This window comes from Drosophila montana, unplaced genomic scaffold (genome assembly GCF_035044405.1).
Source record: "Drosophila montana isolate Dmon_TW-CO22-7 unplaced genomic scaffold, ASM3504440v1 contig_402_1, whole genome shotgun sequence".
NCBI lineage: Eukaryota > Metazoa > Arthropoda > Insecta > Diptera > Drosophilidae > Drosophila > Drosophila montana.
Window position 1 is genome coordinate 3567293 of NW_026998739.1, and position 15214 is coordinate 3582506.

Consider the following 15214-nt stretch of genomic DNA (forward strand, 5'->3'; position numbering starts at 1 on the left):
CAAACACACGCGACTCTGTTTTACTAACATCGATCAGGGGAAAAATACAACAAAATAAAAAGAGGGCGCTGTGCTTGAAACACATGTAACTCATTGCAAAATTGTTTATTGGCTTAATTTAATTGAAAGCTTTTAAATTTATCAAAATTATAGAATCCAGCACGCACTTGTCGTCCGCCAAAAAATCGACCATTCAAATCTACAACAGCTGTAAGAAGAGAGAGTATTATATATATGCTAAATCACAGTTTTTGAAATTTAAAACCCACCCTTTATGGCGCTCTCAATACGTTTAAACTCTACAAATATTTTGACGGCATCCTCCGGAACCGTACCAAAGGCCTCGTGTATGATAACACTGTTGACTTCACCATACTTTGTGTTGCACTCATCCTTGACCTCAGGTTCGAGTTCCTCATCCACATCGCCTGGTCCGACCATGTTCCGAAGTAGAACAACTTTGCTGGGCGCCTTCATGATTTCGGTTATGCTAGGCTCGGGTTCACTGGGCGGTGCGGCTACTACTGCGACTGGCAATGGTGGCGGTGGCATGGAGGCGGCAGCAGCAGTAGGACAAGGACTCGAAACTGACGGCGTTGCGTTCACAGCGGGCAGTTGAGAGAGCGGTGGGGAGGTGGATGGTGGTGGTAAAAATACGTCCTTTTCGTGTATAATGCGACCGCCGCGCTTTGATGTCTTCTCCACTTGCAGCGCTACCGACATGCCCTGCTCTGATTTGCCCAATCCCTGGCCATCCTTGAAGCCGTATTTGGCCATTATCTTTGCTGCCACCGAGCTGGCAGAATATGGTATGGTTACATTCGAGGACCCATCCCCATTGTCGATGGATAGCGAAGGTGGTGGCGCTATGGCCGCACCACCGCCCTGTTTGGCAACTGAACCTGGCGCCGGCGGACTGTATCTGTCTTCATCACTCTGTCGCTGACCAAAACCACTGAATTTCATGGCTGGTGGCGAGGTGTCATGATTATGTGTCTCCCGGCGTCCGCCACGGTTGCGCTTACGATCCCGATCGCGATCCCTGTCTCGGTCCCGATCGCGCTCTTCTCGATTGCCACTTCCGCCACTGTTGCGTGACTTGTCAGTGCCCTTTGTCTTGTCCTTCAGTTTCTCGTACTCGTTGGGCCACTGTGGATCATATTCGTCCACAAAATCCCAATCATCTGTTTTAATGTTCTCCAGTGCCGGTGGAGGCGCCACTGTGGTGCTGGTGATGATTGGCCTGGCAGCGACTGTCATGGGCACAAAATTTTCTGCGTCTGCGTTGCGTTTGGTGCGCAAATTAACAACCGGTGTCATGAGCTGTGAATAAAATGTAATTAATTTTTATAGATACATATGCGCAGTGAATAGAATTTCACTCACCGGTTTCTTGATTTGATCCCTCGTCTTGGGCTTCGGCAGCTGGGCTTTTTTTACTGCCAACTGCGTTTGCAGCATTTTGATGCCCGAGGACCATCCATCCATTTGGGTGGCGCGCGGCTTTGCGTCGATGTCGTCGTACAAATCCATTTTGTACAAATTTTTTGTTTATTTATAAACAATATAAACGAAAACTTTTCGCCTCGGACCTGGTGCCCAGCGTTCAGTGCTATACAGAAATGCAATTGCGGGCTTTTGCAACACTGTAACATAAACATATGCTAATTTTTTTCGTTAACAGTTTTGTTAACAGTTTTGCGTTACGTGACTGTTAGCTATACGTTGCACTTGATGTTAACCTAACATAAATGTTATTCGTTAATGTTTATAAAAAATGGGCAATGAAGGCAGCAAATTAAAAGGGCTAATAATTGACAAAAATGCCGTCGAAGTTAATGATTTTTGGGCCCTATATAATGCCGAGTCGCCAACAACATGCAACGAGGAAGGAAGCGATGGCCAGCTACTGTCCATATTCAAGGGTGAGGTTCTAGTAAAGGGCCAGCTATGGGCAGCCCAAGGGCCAATGGAGCGTGCCATTAAGGTAAGTTCCACATGTACATGTACAAACCAAATGGCTGAACACTAAATGCCGTAATTGTGTGTCACAGAACCTGATGATCTATCGCCATCCGTACATACTTAAATATATGTCAACCTGGGATCAGTCCGGACAAAAACATTTGGCCACGGAGCGCGTGAGGCCGTTAAGCGATGTGCTTGCTCAGCAGAGTCCGATACAAGTGTGCCTCGGCCTGCGCACCATATTATGTAGTCTGATATTTCTCATCGAAAAGGCACTGGCACGACATCTCAACATTTGCACACAGTCAATTTACGTGACCGACAAGGGCAGCTGGCGCTTGGCCGGCTTTGAGTACGTGTGGAAGGCCAAGGATTTGAATAAAGAGGTCTTAGAGCTGGCGCACAGTTTCCGGCAGCCCCTGGCAATAGACTCCACCAATTCCGAGCTGGGTCTGGAACAGTTTGCCTTTGCCACGCTCTGCGAGCAAATACTGGACAACTGTGGAGCGGTCAGCACGCCGCATGTACAGGAATTTCGGGATTATTGTAGCACACACTTGAAGCATCAAAACATCGAGCTGCGTCCCAAGCTGTCTGCTGTGCTACTGCATCCGTATTTCAACCATGAGTTCGTCCTAATACATTCCTTTCTCTTTGAGCTGCCGCTGAAGTCTGTGCAGGAGCGTCAACAATTCTTCAGCAATTTAATCGAGCGTCTGCGCTGCTTCGACGAACAGGTCGTTGCCTCTCAATTGGCCAGCGATCTGCTCTCACGAATGGTGCTGCTAGATCCCACCGCCCAGCACTGCGTCACACCGTATGTGCTGCGCACCAAGACAGAGAATGGCACCACGGCTCTGTTTTCCCCACAGACCTATTTGCAGTATCTGCTGCCGCATATACTGAAAATGTTTCGCCTGCGCGATGCACAGATTAGACTCATTCTGCTGGACTATTTCATGGAGTACGTGCGTCTGCTGAGTGACGAGCAATTGCAGTCTGAGATCTTACCGCATTTACAGATGGGCATGAACGATACCAACGATGTGCTTGTAGCCAAGACATTGCGTTCCCTGGCCGATCTCGTGCCCATTTTAGGCGGAGCCACTGTGCTCGGTGGGGATAGAAGGCGCTGCTTTTCGGATGGAAGGCCGCATGCCGCCGTATCTACGGACTGCAGCACACCTTGGACAGAGCCACGGTCCATAACGCCGCTCATGAATGGCAGCGCCGTGGATGCAGTTGATTATATGGTGTCCGGCAGTCCGTTGCCAGTTGAGAGTAATGTGGCGCCAATGCCACTGCGTCTGAGTCCTGATGGCGGCGAGGACGATAAGAGCGTTACAAATTTAAGCGAAAAACCCCTGGAGCTGAGCCAAGGCAGCAGTCCCGACAGCAGCTCCGGCAATGCTGACAGCTCCACCAGCAGTGCGGCGCATGAACAGACGCTGGTCAATGATGAGGAGGAGGCCTGGTCCGATTGGGACAATACGGATGAGCTGCAGCGTCTGAATGTCAAACAGGAGGCCATGGATGAGCTAAATCTAAACAATGTGGAAACGAATAGCAGCACCTCCACACAGGCCACACAGCCTTCGCTTGCCGACTCTTTCCGCACCGCCTGCTCCAGCGTCTCCACGGACCCAAAGAAACCAATCCCGCCGCCACCGATCAACCGGCAGCTCATTGATGATCTCAGTGCGCTGGACATTCAAGTGCAGCTGACAACGCCGGCCAATAGCTCCGAGCCGGCTGAATTTGATTTTTTCAAGGACATGGAACCGATCATTGAGACAAAGAAGACCGTCAGCAGCGAACCGGAGGTCGTGCAAATCGATGCCAGTCGTTTTGCGGCCACATCAATTGGCTCCAATGATCATGATGTGGATGACGCAGGGGATCAGGGCTGGGGCCACGACGAGGACGAGGACGATGTCGTCTGGGGTAGCAATGGGCAGACAACCAATGTCACTTAATTATTTTAAGCTTTAAATAATCAGCAGCCGTTTCTTTTTCCATGTATTTATCCTCACTTTGCCCAGGTTGAAAATTTCGAGTTTCTTGTGTTTTAATTTTAAGTACATATTTGTACATAAATATATATTAAATTCCAATACGCAAGGGCAGCGTATAATTATATGTACATATATGCATATTTTTTTCTAGAATATTTTCTAATGTCCTATTTTATATTTCAATGCATTTCTAAAGGGTTATTTTAATAATTTTCATAAAGCTTGTAACGCATTAAAGAAATCAATAGCTCTGTAGAGCTAATTATATTATACATATTTTTGACCACAAATCAAAACAAAAATTCTATATTCTCTAAGGGTACAAACTTTGAATAGCTTCAAATTAAACGTCTTAGGCAATCAAAATATAATAGAAAAACTCCATAAACATAATAAAACTAACTGGAATAGTTAGTTTAATTTAGTTTATGAATTCTAAACAGAATACACTATAGAAATAAAAGTGTTCTTTTTCTGTCTCATCATTGGCAGCTGGGAATGTACAGATTTGTTGAAAATTTTAACTTCTTTCTTGAGAGAATAAATTAAATTGTTGATGCCCCATTGGAGTACTTAAAAATACAATACATCATTTGGCTTTTAAATAAAAAAAAATAGACAAAAATACGATTTAACATATGAGTGAATGAATGAGGTAAATAAATAAATTAATTAAAATAAATGACTACAACAAATATTCAAAATAAAGTAAACTCATCCTTATCAATTCACCGTAATTATTGGGACTTCAATGTTAGACTGCATAAGGACCCTAACACCACACAAGTGAGGTGAAAAGTCTTGAAGAGTAAATCATAAGAAATAAAATTGATGTAGAGCATCAACAATAAGACAGAGGCCGAAAAGTAAATAGATGGGAGCAAAGACCGAAATTAAGCGAGAGAGAGAGAGAGAGTTTTCTATTTATAGATTACAGTTGAGCGCGAGAGCAAAAGAACGCACTGCAAAAGAAACACAAGCAACAAGCTCGTTGAGAGGCTTACCAACAACAGCTACTCAGGTCAATTAAATGCTCAGCACAAAAATAATCTAAGTTCAATAAATATTAATAATTACTTGGCATTACTCGGCACGCAATCGCGACACAAAAACTGTTCCCAAACACATATTTTGTATTTCTTTACATTTTTGGTTACACTGTAACTTTTTAAATTAAATTCAAAGCACGTAAAAAAAAACACTCCTTATCGCTTCTCTCTTTAATTTGCGCAGAACTGCAGTTAGAGCTATCAAAAAAAGAGTTGTCAACTTCGAATGGATTAGGTATAAAAATGCATACACACTCATTCTTATAACTGATAACCGTGGAAATATAATAGATTTAATACTATTTTCCGCTTATGGAGTGGATTTTCCTATTGATGAAACACTTATCTTATATTTTATGAATCCGATCGGATGATAGGACTGGATCCGATCTTAACTTTGTATTTGCACGCATAGTTGTATTTTTAATGAAATCCAATACGCAGTCGGCGGCGTAGAATTGTATGTATGTATATTTTAATGCATTTTTTGTTTTTTTTTTTAATATAATTTTTAAAATGTTTTTCATGTTGTTTTGCATGCATTTGTTTAATTCTCGTTTAAAACTATTCTTGTAAAATTTTTAAATATGTATTTCGTTTTTTGTTTAGCAAAAATGCTATATTTACGCAAAAACATTCTAAAATGCAATTGTTTATATCATTTGACTATGACTTATTAACATTTAAACGATCAAAATGAGACTCAAGCGATCTTAGGATCAAACAGGCTAAATAGAAAAACGAAGAAAAACTAAATTAAATAAAATAAAAAAATAAACACTAAACATGTTTTCAACTATTTCTCACGTTTTGTTTTTATTTTGCTTACATTTAAAAAAATTTAATTTTACTCAATAATTTGTTGTTTGTTTGCTTTGCAGCATCATTATCATGCTCAACTTAATCAATGATCTTAGTAATCGTAATTACATTATTAAATTTAAATAAGATCAGCTGAAGTGTTTGTTATTACTTTAATTCTCACGAGTTTTCTTTTTGTTTTTATGTTTCTACGCAAACGCAATAAAAAAATCGGTGCGGTATTTGTTTACAATTAAAAGTATTTACTGCACACTGTTGCGCTCTTTATACATCATGCATATGCGTAGGAAGGGCGGGGAGCTCGAGCAGGATGTGTGGGTAAGTGAAGAGACGCTAAGCGGTATTCTAATAGGAGCTTGAAGATTGAGGGGCGGGCGGATAGAGGGTAGGAACAACACTGCCAGAAAATTCAAATTGTTGCACGTATTTTGCATAACTTTTTTATAGTTTGTTTCTTTTTTTTTTTTTGTTTTTTGTTTTTTGTTTTTTTCTCATTGTGTTGGAAGTAAATCTTAAAAAAAAAAATAATAAACAATAAAACATTTATATAAAAAAGCATATGTTTTTACATGGATTTTCCGAAACAAGTATCAGTATCATACTTCATTGTTTTTCTCCTTTTCACTTATGCTTACGGCTTGCTTGCTTTATCGCTTCTTACACATGATCTTCTCTTTAGTTTATGGATTTATGTTGGAGTGTGTGTGTGTGTGTGTGTGTGTGTGTGTGTGTGTGTGTGTGTGTGTGTGTGTGTGAGTGAGTGAGTGAGTGAGTGATTGTATGTGTGCGATTCTGTTGGATGAGTGTATGTGTGTGTGTATGTGTGTGAATATTGTATGCTATTGATTCATTATTGTAGTAATGGATTGGTTTTCTCTCAGACAGCCGACGCATCCGCATTCGCATCCGCATCACAACAACGCATCCTTCAATTCAGCTCCTTGTCTTCTAAGTACTTGTATTCAAAGGTGAAGCCCTCCTTTTTGCGCTGACTCCATTTCTCATAATCGAAGTAGATGTACGTACCCTGAAAACAAAGTTAATCATTATTTATTTATTAAATTAGATGATCCGATTTCAATTCCTAGGATAATTTTTTTGCTTGCTGAGCCAAAGGCCTTTCTAGCCAGTGCTTTTCAACAAATTTGGTTGATAACAATTAAAAGTTTAGTGATAGAAGCTATATACCCTTTAATTGGAAAATAGCACACAATAACCGAGAGTAAAGCCCATAAATTTGATTTATGCGGTTTACAAAAGTTGGTTTCCTTTTCTAGAGACGCATGAGGTTGAATGAGAGAACGCTTGAACCAAAATATTTTGCCCTATGATAGAAACCAGAATTTCCCACATAATGTTTGCTCAATAGTTGCACAAAAATTGTCGGTATATTGTTAAAAACAAGTGAACTATCAAAAATAAAGTTTAAAAAATAAAATTGAAATATAAAGGCCTGGCACGAAACTTCGAAGAACAACCATTTCGGTTTTCTTCCCGGCCACAATACTTGAATAAGGACCCAAAGAGCCATTTGAAGCAAACACGACGATCTTTTCGCCTAATCATATATATGCTAGCTATAAGCATAGTAAGCTAATAAGACCGACTACAATATATATATATATATATATATAATATATAGCCAATATTAAACTAATCGCGAGCATAGATGCAAATTATTCTCACCTGTTCGTAATCATCGTTGATAATTTTAGGCTCCTCGTGCCTTTGAAACCACATCATGTATTTGGTGTGGAAGCGCCAGCTTTGCTTTTTGAGCGCCTTGGCGGCGAGATATTGCGCCTTGGAGCCCTCCATGTAGTAGAATACAAAGAAGAGCGTCTCCGTGGAGAGTCGCTGATAGAATTCAACGGTATCGTATATGGGCAGCTGTGCCTTGGATGCGGAAATGGTTAAATTATAGCCATGAAGGATAACAATTGAATCAATGTACCTGACTCACCTGGGGATAGTGCGCTGGCGTTTGCACCGGTGAGCGATGAAAATATGTTTGTAGCTTCTCAGTGTCAATCGGCTGTGGCAGGTGATAATATGCGGCTTCCATCATTTGGAACTGCAGCTGATGCTCCTTTTGTAGCGGCGTTGGACCCAACGGCGTTACGCCCAGCAGCGGTGGTATGTGCGCCTCCGTTGTTGCAATTTGCTGCTGTTGTTGCTGTTGCTGCTGCTGTTGTTGTTGCTGTGGTGTATGCGTCTTGGCATTGGCTGCGACAACGACACCACCGTTGCCGGTTGATGGCTGACCAGCAGCATTCGCCAGATTCATGAGTCCACTGCCCGCTGTGGGACCATTGCTGGCTGCAGCAACGATGGTACCGATTGCTGCAACAGCTGCTGCTGCCGCTGCTGCATTTTGTTGTTGTTGTTGCTGCGCTGCTGCTGCGGCTGTCGCTTGTTGTTGTTGCTGTTGAAGCTGCTGCTGCTGTTGTTGTTGTTGTTGCTGCTGCTGTTGTTGTTGTTGGTTGGCAGTTGTTTCAGTACTGAAATGCTGTTGCAGCAGCGATTGCGGCGCTGCTTGCTGCTGCGCTTGTTGTTGTTGTTGTTGCTGTTGTTGCTGCTGTCTCGTGTCTATATTACTTGCCTGCTGCTGATTTAGGGAATTTGGCTCGATCACAGATCGATTAATGGCTTCCTGTGCCATGGTTTTCAATGAAATCGCATCGACAACATTGCTGTTGTTATTGGTGCTGCTGTTGCTACTGCCACTGCTGCTACTACTGAGTGAGACGGGCAGACCTGCAAAAAAATGAATTATTTATTAATTACAAGTTTTAAAATAAACGAGGGTTTAAGTATCCTTGCATAGATATATAGATAGATGTGCAGCACATTTCTACATCTACATTAATTCTATTCATTTGTTTCTACATCAATTTTATGATAGATACAATGTTGGTCTTATGTAGAGAACATATCAAACTTGGTTAAAATATTTTGAATAACAAATAATATAGTTGTTGTGCAACAAAAATTCGAAGCAAATGCTAAAGTTGGTCAAGATAGCTTTAAAGTGAGACTAGTTTGCATAGAAAATGGCAAGTATTTATTGTCTGGGCTGTTTATACTGATCTAGAATTTATCCTCTCGAAGGATATAACAAGAGTGGACAGTGTACTAGGTAAACCCCCGTACCCAGCTCAAAATTGCTGTCACATTCGTATTTATAAACCCACACGCACACATGCTGCAATCTAATTACTGGTTCCGTCACCTTGGGCTCCGCACCTTCTCAAATAACGTCTATGTTTATCGTTATGCTTTGTGTATGCTATATGAGAACCGAAACATATATAGCGACCCGTGGACATAACATAGTTCGCGATGGAATCACCTAGCCAACAACTAAACCCTTAACCTGCTTTCAGTTTGTAGAAACACTTAAATTAAGTATAAATATATATAAATAAAAACAAGATCGACGCAGCTCGTGCTGCTTTGTTACCGAATAACAACTTCATGGTACCTTATTTAACCCACTTATTTAACAAGCAGAGCCTGAATTAAAGCGACCCTGAGTATAGCCTTTATATTAGCCAATGTCAACAATATATTACCGTTTTGCATGTGTGAGGAATTCGTTTGAAGATTGGATAATTGCGCCGCCTGTTGCTGCTGTTGTTGCTGTTGTACCTGTGCGCTGGCACTCACAATGGCGGCCACCGTGGGCGCTGTTGCCTGCTGTTGCTGCAGCACAGGTCCATTTTCCAGTAGTGCTATTGACAACAAAAACAATTAAAATAAATAATATTTTCGTTAGCGAGTATTAAGTGTGGAACCTACATGTGTTGTGTTTAGCCACCGCTGCAAATGCAATAGTTGGTGTCGCTTGAATCACAGATTGGCCTTGAATGTTGTTGGTGCTGTTGCTCGCTGATGCGGCAGCGGCAGCCGCTGCTGCTGTTGCTGCTGTGCCAGCGGACACGGCAACATTAACTGCACTCAGACCAGGCGTTGGGGCATGTGGCTGCACGGCAGGATTGTGACCACTGGCAGCGACATTGCTGCTGCTGCTACTGCTGCTGCTGCTGCTGTTGTTGTTGTTCTGTGTCCCGCTAGACGCCAAAACGGAAGCGACTGTGGGTAGCTGCTGCTGCTGCTGGTTTTTGCTGGGCGTTGAGCTGATAATCTTATTGACTTGAGCTGCTAAGGAATTTAAATTGTTTTTCAGTTACCCATCGAATTGGCATTGCATTTAGGTACTCACTATCACTACCCGCGGGTGCTTTTGCTGTAGCACGCACTGGCGTCGGCTTGATCGGCTGTTGAGGTTGCTGCTGCAAATGGATGCGTATAAGTTAGATCAGGCTACAAGACTTCATTAAGAAAGTTAGAGTGTAAAATAAACAAATAAAATATACAGCTTTTTATGCTGTGCTGGTATTTTGAATCAATCAGTATCAACAGCCGAGTCAATATAGGCCATGTACGTATCTTTGTTAAAGGAATCAGACCACCTTATCATATAGCTGCAATAGGATCTATCGGTCGGGTTTCTAAGACAAAACTTTTGTTTATAAGATATTGTATACCAACTTATTTCTGCTCCCCAATTGTGGTTTCATTTTTTTTTAATTTAAGCTTTGAAACTGTTACCGTTTTACGCTTTCACGGCGAGGACAATCTCATTTAGAGTAGGAGATATTTTTTTTTGGTTGAGTTTTTGTATTAGCCCGCGGTTTAGATAGGTATAGCAAAATACGTTTGTGTCCGCGAGGGTATTTGATCTCGGGCAGGCCAAATAAAATGTTGTCAGGAGAAATCATTTACCTTCGCTTTGCTGCTGTTGGCATTGCTTTCGCTGCTTTTGTTGCGCTTTTCGCCACCTGTTGTCGCCTCGGTGGACGTTGTCGCTGAGGATGAAGCTGCGCTGGTGTCGCTCGCATAGCCCACATTGTTGCCATTCGATTGCTGAGCGGCGGCTGCTGCCGCCGCTGCGGCTGCAGCCTGCAAATGCTGAAATTGGGCTGCACTTGCGGCGCTTGTGCCGCCTGCACTGCTGCTGCTGCCTGCCATTGCTGATTGCGGTTGTGTGGAGGAGGATGGCAACACCTGCTGCACTGTAACTGGCGATTGGGATGGACTGCCGCCGGATGTAACGCTGCTGGGCGAGCCGCTGGTTTCGTTGCTGTTGTTGCTGTCCGTTGTGGCCGTTCCGCTTAGCTCGACCTCATCTAGACCGATAATGTCGTCATAGATGAACTCGTTTTCCTCAAAGTCCGGCTCTTGCGATGAATCAATATAGTATTCGACATCATCCTTGATTTTGTTCACCTGATCCGCTTCGACACCATCGTTGTCCAGCAGTCGTAACAGCGTTTCCAGTTTGGTTATATGAAATTTATGACGATCTAGCTTACTCCGTAAGTCATCCATGCGCTCCTGTTTGTCGCGATCCACACGTTTCTTTTTGCCCGCTAACAGGGATTCAATTTCGCTCTCATACTGATCTATTTGAATTTGCAGTGTACTAATTGAGCCGGTTAACCAATTACGCGCATGATCTTTGATCCGTTGCGCTGGATCCATCTTTTGTGCGGCGCCCAGCCCCTCCTTGGAATAGGCTTTTGTTTTTGTCTCACGCTCCACAACCTTGAAGCGTTCCATTTGCTGTAAGGATATTCAAATGGACACGATTAATAACATAGGTCTGGATAGTCGCTAGGAGGGATTGTCGATAGCTTATCGATATTTCGAATCATTCTTAATAACTAATTATAGACTTTTATAAATAAATGTTTCAACACAATTTGCCTTTAACAAGCTGATGAAAGGACAGTAATTTAAAATTTGTGATGTAAGTAATCTTAATCCGTCCTGCTTTTGCTCTTTGATTAATCAATATTGATAATATAAAGGGACGAAATGTTTGTTCTTCTAAAGATCAAGCATTCCATAGCTATGAACACAACTTGCCGTTTCAATGAGCCTTCGATTCTCGAGCAGCGCGCTTTTATCTTTGATCTCGGCGGATGCAATCCATGATTTGATTTGATCACGTAATCGCTGCAGCTTCTTAATTTCCTTTTTAAGGTCTGCCTCATACTTTTCCTGCAGGTGCTTTTGCTATAAAAGAGTAAAGAAGAAATTAGGAAATTCAAACGTAAGCGCTCGTCGTGGGCTCACCTTCTGGTTGGTATTTGTTGCATTGTGTACCTTTTTCCATATATCCTCAAACGTTTCCACGCCCTCGCCTACCTTTTTTAAACATCGATCAATTTCACCTATCGGGATATCGATAATGTTCACAGAATCAGAATTTGAAGACACGCACGAATATGTACATATATATAAATATATATATATATACAAATGTATGCAAGGAGAATTGTGCTTACCTTGCAATTTTCTCGTCGCAGCCATGGCTATGTGTGCTCTTGTGGTTTCTGCTGGCGCAAATAGTTAGACATAGTCCGCTGCAAGCTGTCGCGATTGTTTAGTTATATCACCCGGCCGCAACACAATCTCCGCTTGTGTGGTGCTTCTGGCTTGACCAGAAGTCGACAACGGCGTCTGCAACATAAAATTGATCAATGTTAAATATGCATTAATTGCGCACATATACACACACACGCGTAAATGCGTGCACCGTACTTTTGACGTGTGCCGCGGCGTTGGTGTCAGCGGCAGAATTATTTCCATTATTTGGGTACACACCTGAGCGTACTGTTACTGTTCGTTGCTTTATTTACCTTAGATCCAAGTAGCTTCACTGAAACGTGTGGGAAAACACTCTCTGCCTGGCTTTGGTTCTTCTGCCTCTTTTTGCATGCACTGATGTGTGGCCTGTATGTGTGAGTGTTGTGTGTGATACCTTCGGGCCGTCGGAGATTTCGATTTTTTTTTTGGCTTAGCCTTTTTGGGCAAACGCAACGTGGCAGCTGTGCTGGGATTTCTTTTATATTGATGAGTAGAGCATTAAATATGTGTGCTTGTTCTTAAATTTAATGATTTATGCAATTTATACATTTAAATAAATACGCTTAAAGATTTTTCGCTTGCTTTTTGTTCGCTTCTTCTTCTTCGCACATTCCAAGATGGCGTCTCGCCAAGAGTTATCGAATATAAACGATTGCGCCATAAACTTTCGATAGTGGCACATCACCCTGGCGAGTTTCATAGCAGCTAGCTGTCATTCGTAATATTGCATTTTGAATTTAAACTCGTACGCTATGAAATTGATAATTATTAATTTGTTTATTTGCGTTTTTTGTGCATTTTTGCAAAGGGGGAAAAAATATAAGAATGCACGTTTAGATTGAGTAACTCTTAAATTCGTTTCTACATTAAAGCGGCAGCGGGCGCCATGCGTTCGCCTGCATTAAATTTGTCAATAATTACGTTTAAAATTTTTGCATTTCTTCGAATATGTTGCAAATAGTTTAAGTAAGTAAATAGTAGTTGTGCTGCCTATCACATACGTTTGATGCGTTATCCTGTCCTAGCGAGCGCCCTTAGCGTTTAAATCGAAACCAAAATTTTTAATCATATTTTAAATTGCCTCCTGGCTGCTGTTGCTCTAGCAGTTGCTCTGCAGACTCAGAGTCGGTAACTTCGCCAGCCAATTGATAGGACGGGATGGACATACAGTTCCGAATAAAACTACACACACTCTGCACATATTGTGCAGGATACTTGGTATAGATCTTAACATGCTCAGCATCCTCAAAACAAACAGACGACACATTGATGCCCTGATCACGCCGCATCCGTATAAATTTCTCCACATCTTTGTATGGTATGACCACATCGCTTTTTGAATATAGAAACAGTTGCGGATATTTGTTTGTCTCGTTCTTCAGCTCACAAAATGGACTGGCATGCAATGGCGTTGACTTGACAAACACATTCTTGAAAGCCGAATAAGTTTCCTGCAATTGACGAGCGTTCAATTAAATGGCATCTTAGGGGGGTGGGTGGGTGGTGCAGCAACCTGTAACTCACCTCGACAAACCACATGATGCTCAGCGTCAATGTTATGGCCAGTGCTGTGAGGCAGTTGCATCGCTTCTCTTTCCCATAAATTGCTGTTATGGCACGATACAAGCCGAGCATGCGACGTTCGCCTGGCGCCGAATCAAAGATGACACCGCGCACCTGCAATGGGGACTTGTGCTTTCTAACGGCCAGATTGATGTGTTGATAGAGATAGGCGCCGCCATTGGAAAATATGTGAAAAATCAACGGATGCGCATCAAAGTTCATGTCCTGTATCAGCTTTAATATCTTTTCCCCAATGGGAATCATTTCGCTGCGCTTCCAGAACAGCGTATCCACAGGCGCCGTATAGCGTACAGTTATCAGGCTGTTAAGTAAATCATTATTTATATTTAATTGTGCTACATTTATTATAATTATTACTATTATTCTTACCCCCTCTCCTCGTAGATCTTTGAATACTTCATCAAATATCGATCCTGGCAGCCCGCCCAGCCCAATAGCATTACAATTGGCACATTATTGTGTTCCTCATTGCCACTGACCAGCACAAAATCCGTATCGGCTGTCGGTTTTGGAAACTTAATGAAGTATTCAAGCGCATCTTCACGCTCCTGCAGATCCTGCTGTTGTCGTCTCAATTGCTGCTGTCCAGTTGCAGTAGTTGACATTGAACTGCTGGCCACAATGCCGGCCGATCCGCTGTAAGGCCGATACTCAGTAGCAATATCGTTCGCTGTCAGTCCATATGGATGTGATGCTGACGACGACGACGACATTTTGGCATTAAAATATGTTTAGTTCTAAAACTCACTGTGTTTTGTTTGTTTTTTTTTTTTTGAATTTTCGTGTTGTGTTTTCACCAGAATAGAAACTATGTACGTGTTTGGCTTGGTTACGCAAAAGCCTACTTAACAGGATATGAGGTGTCCAGTGCCTGGTGTCAGGTGCCAAAACGTTGCTGTATTGATTTTACGGCAAAAATGTTAATTTTTGCTTATTTAAACAATGCCAAACGCTTTAACTGTGTGCAGCCACAGGACTTTTTACCACATCATTGATTTTTTTAGCCGCTGACGATAACGGCAAGGCTTGACCTTCTGGGCCACGCACAAACAAAAATCAAATGTGCTGCTTCCTGCTGCAGTAACATGCCGCATTCCAATGCGTCGACATTAACTTCCAGCCGTTGCTGTTGACCCATTCGGTTCGAGTTGGACATGCGCAGAAGGGTCGCAGGATATTATTTCACAAACGACCATTCGATTTGATCGTCAGTTAATATGAAAAAGAAAACTGTTCCACGTCAATAATATTGTGTTTATAGTTGAAATAAACAAATTTTCTCAACGAATGTAAAGTTTGAAGACTTCATTTAGTAACACATTAAAAATTCAAATTAGC

The 15214-nt window shown here is 42.1% G+C and overlaps 4 protein-coding genes and 1 long non-coding RNA gene across 14 annotated transcripts; 2 read left to right on the top strand and 3 right to left on the bottom strand.

The window, feature by feature from the left end:
- Positions 1-89: 89 nt before the first annotated feature.
- On the bottom strand, positions 90-5177 carry Spf45 (splicing factor 45). The gene is made up of 4 exons (XM_064697978.1): positions 5061-5177; positions 1387-1742; positions 270-1323; positions 90-208 (listed from the first exon to the last, which is right to left on the bottom strand). The coding sequence occupies exons 2-4, from the start codon at positions 1531-1533 to the stop codon at positions 114-116; spliced, it is 1296 nt and encodes a 431-aa protein (XP_064554048.1). The 5' UTR covers positions 1534-1742; positions 5061-5177; the 3' UTR covers positions 90-113.
- On the top strand, positions 1705-4248 carry LOC135439267 (protein-associating with the carboxyl-terminal domain of ezrin). Its single transcript, XM_064697971.1, has 2 exons — positions 1705-1987; positions 2055-4248. The coding sequence occupies exons 1-2, from the start codon at positions 1778-1780 to the stop codon at positions 3942-3944; spliced, it is 2100 nt and encodes a 699-aa protein (XP_064554041.1). The 5' UTR covers positions 1705-1777; the 3' UTR covers positions 3945-4248.
- Positions 5178-5831: 654 nt separating the features above from the next.
- Positions 5832-12350, bottom strand: Not3 (CCR4-associated factor Not3). 8 transcript variants are annotated; one of them, XR_010438017.1, is made up of 11 exons: positions 12211-12350; positions 11999-12096; positions 11789-11938; positions 10643-11482; positions 10080-10149; positions 9656-10018; positions 9430-9588; positions 7809-8611; positions 7541-7750; positions 6424-6881; positions 5832-6365 (listed from the first exon to the last, which is right to left on the bottom strand). XR_010438017.1 is itself a non-coding variant. In XM_064697958.1 (10 exons), the coding sequence occupies exons 1-10, from the start codon at positions 12233-12235 to the stop codon at positions 6783-6785; spliced, it is 2787 nt and encodes a 928-aa protein (XP_064554028.1). In that variant the 5' UTR covers positions 12236-12350; the 3' UTR covers positions 6076-6782. The 8 variants fall into 8 exon arrangements, 7 of the variants coding, with proteins under 7 accessions (XP_064554028.1, XP_064554026.1, XP_064554024.1 ...); XM_064697958.1 differs by having other exon boundaries at positions 6076-6881; positions 12029-12096; XM_064697956.1 differs by having other exon boundaries at positions 6076-6881; positions 9656-10015; positions 10080-10146.
- A 320-nt stretch (positions 12351-12670) lies between these two features.
- Positions 12671-14824, bottom strand: LOC135439282 (transmembrane protein 53). Of its 3 annotated transcripts, none has more exons than XR_010438021.1 (4): positions 14246-14824; positions 13817-14177; positions 13294-13743; positions 12671-13042 (listed from the first exon to the last, which is right to left on the bottom strand). XR_010438021.1 is itself a non-coding variant. In XM_064697984.1 (3 exons), exons 1-3 carry the CDS (start codon positions 14587-14589, stop codon positions 13354-13356), a joined length of 1095 nt encoding a protein of 364 aa, XP_064554054.1. In that variant the 5' UTR covers positions 14590-14821; the 3' UTR covers positions 13051-13353. The 3 variants fall into 3 exon arrangements, 1 of the variants encoding a protein (XP_064554054.1); XR_010438020.1 differs by having other exon boundaries at positions 13214-13743; positions 14246-14821; XM_064697984.1 differs by lacking the exon at positions 12671-13042 and having other exon boundaries at positions 13051-13743; positions 14246-14821.
- LOC135439296 (uncharacterized) lies at positions 14648-15164 on the top strand. Its single transcript, XR_010438022.1, has 2 exons — positions 14648-14795; positions 14851-15164. It is a non-coding gene; the product is annotated as an uncharacterized LOC135439296 (long non-coding RNA).
- Positions 15165-15214: the final 50 nt, after the last annotated feature.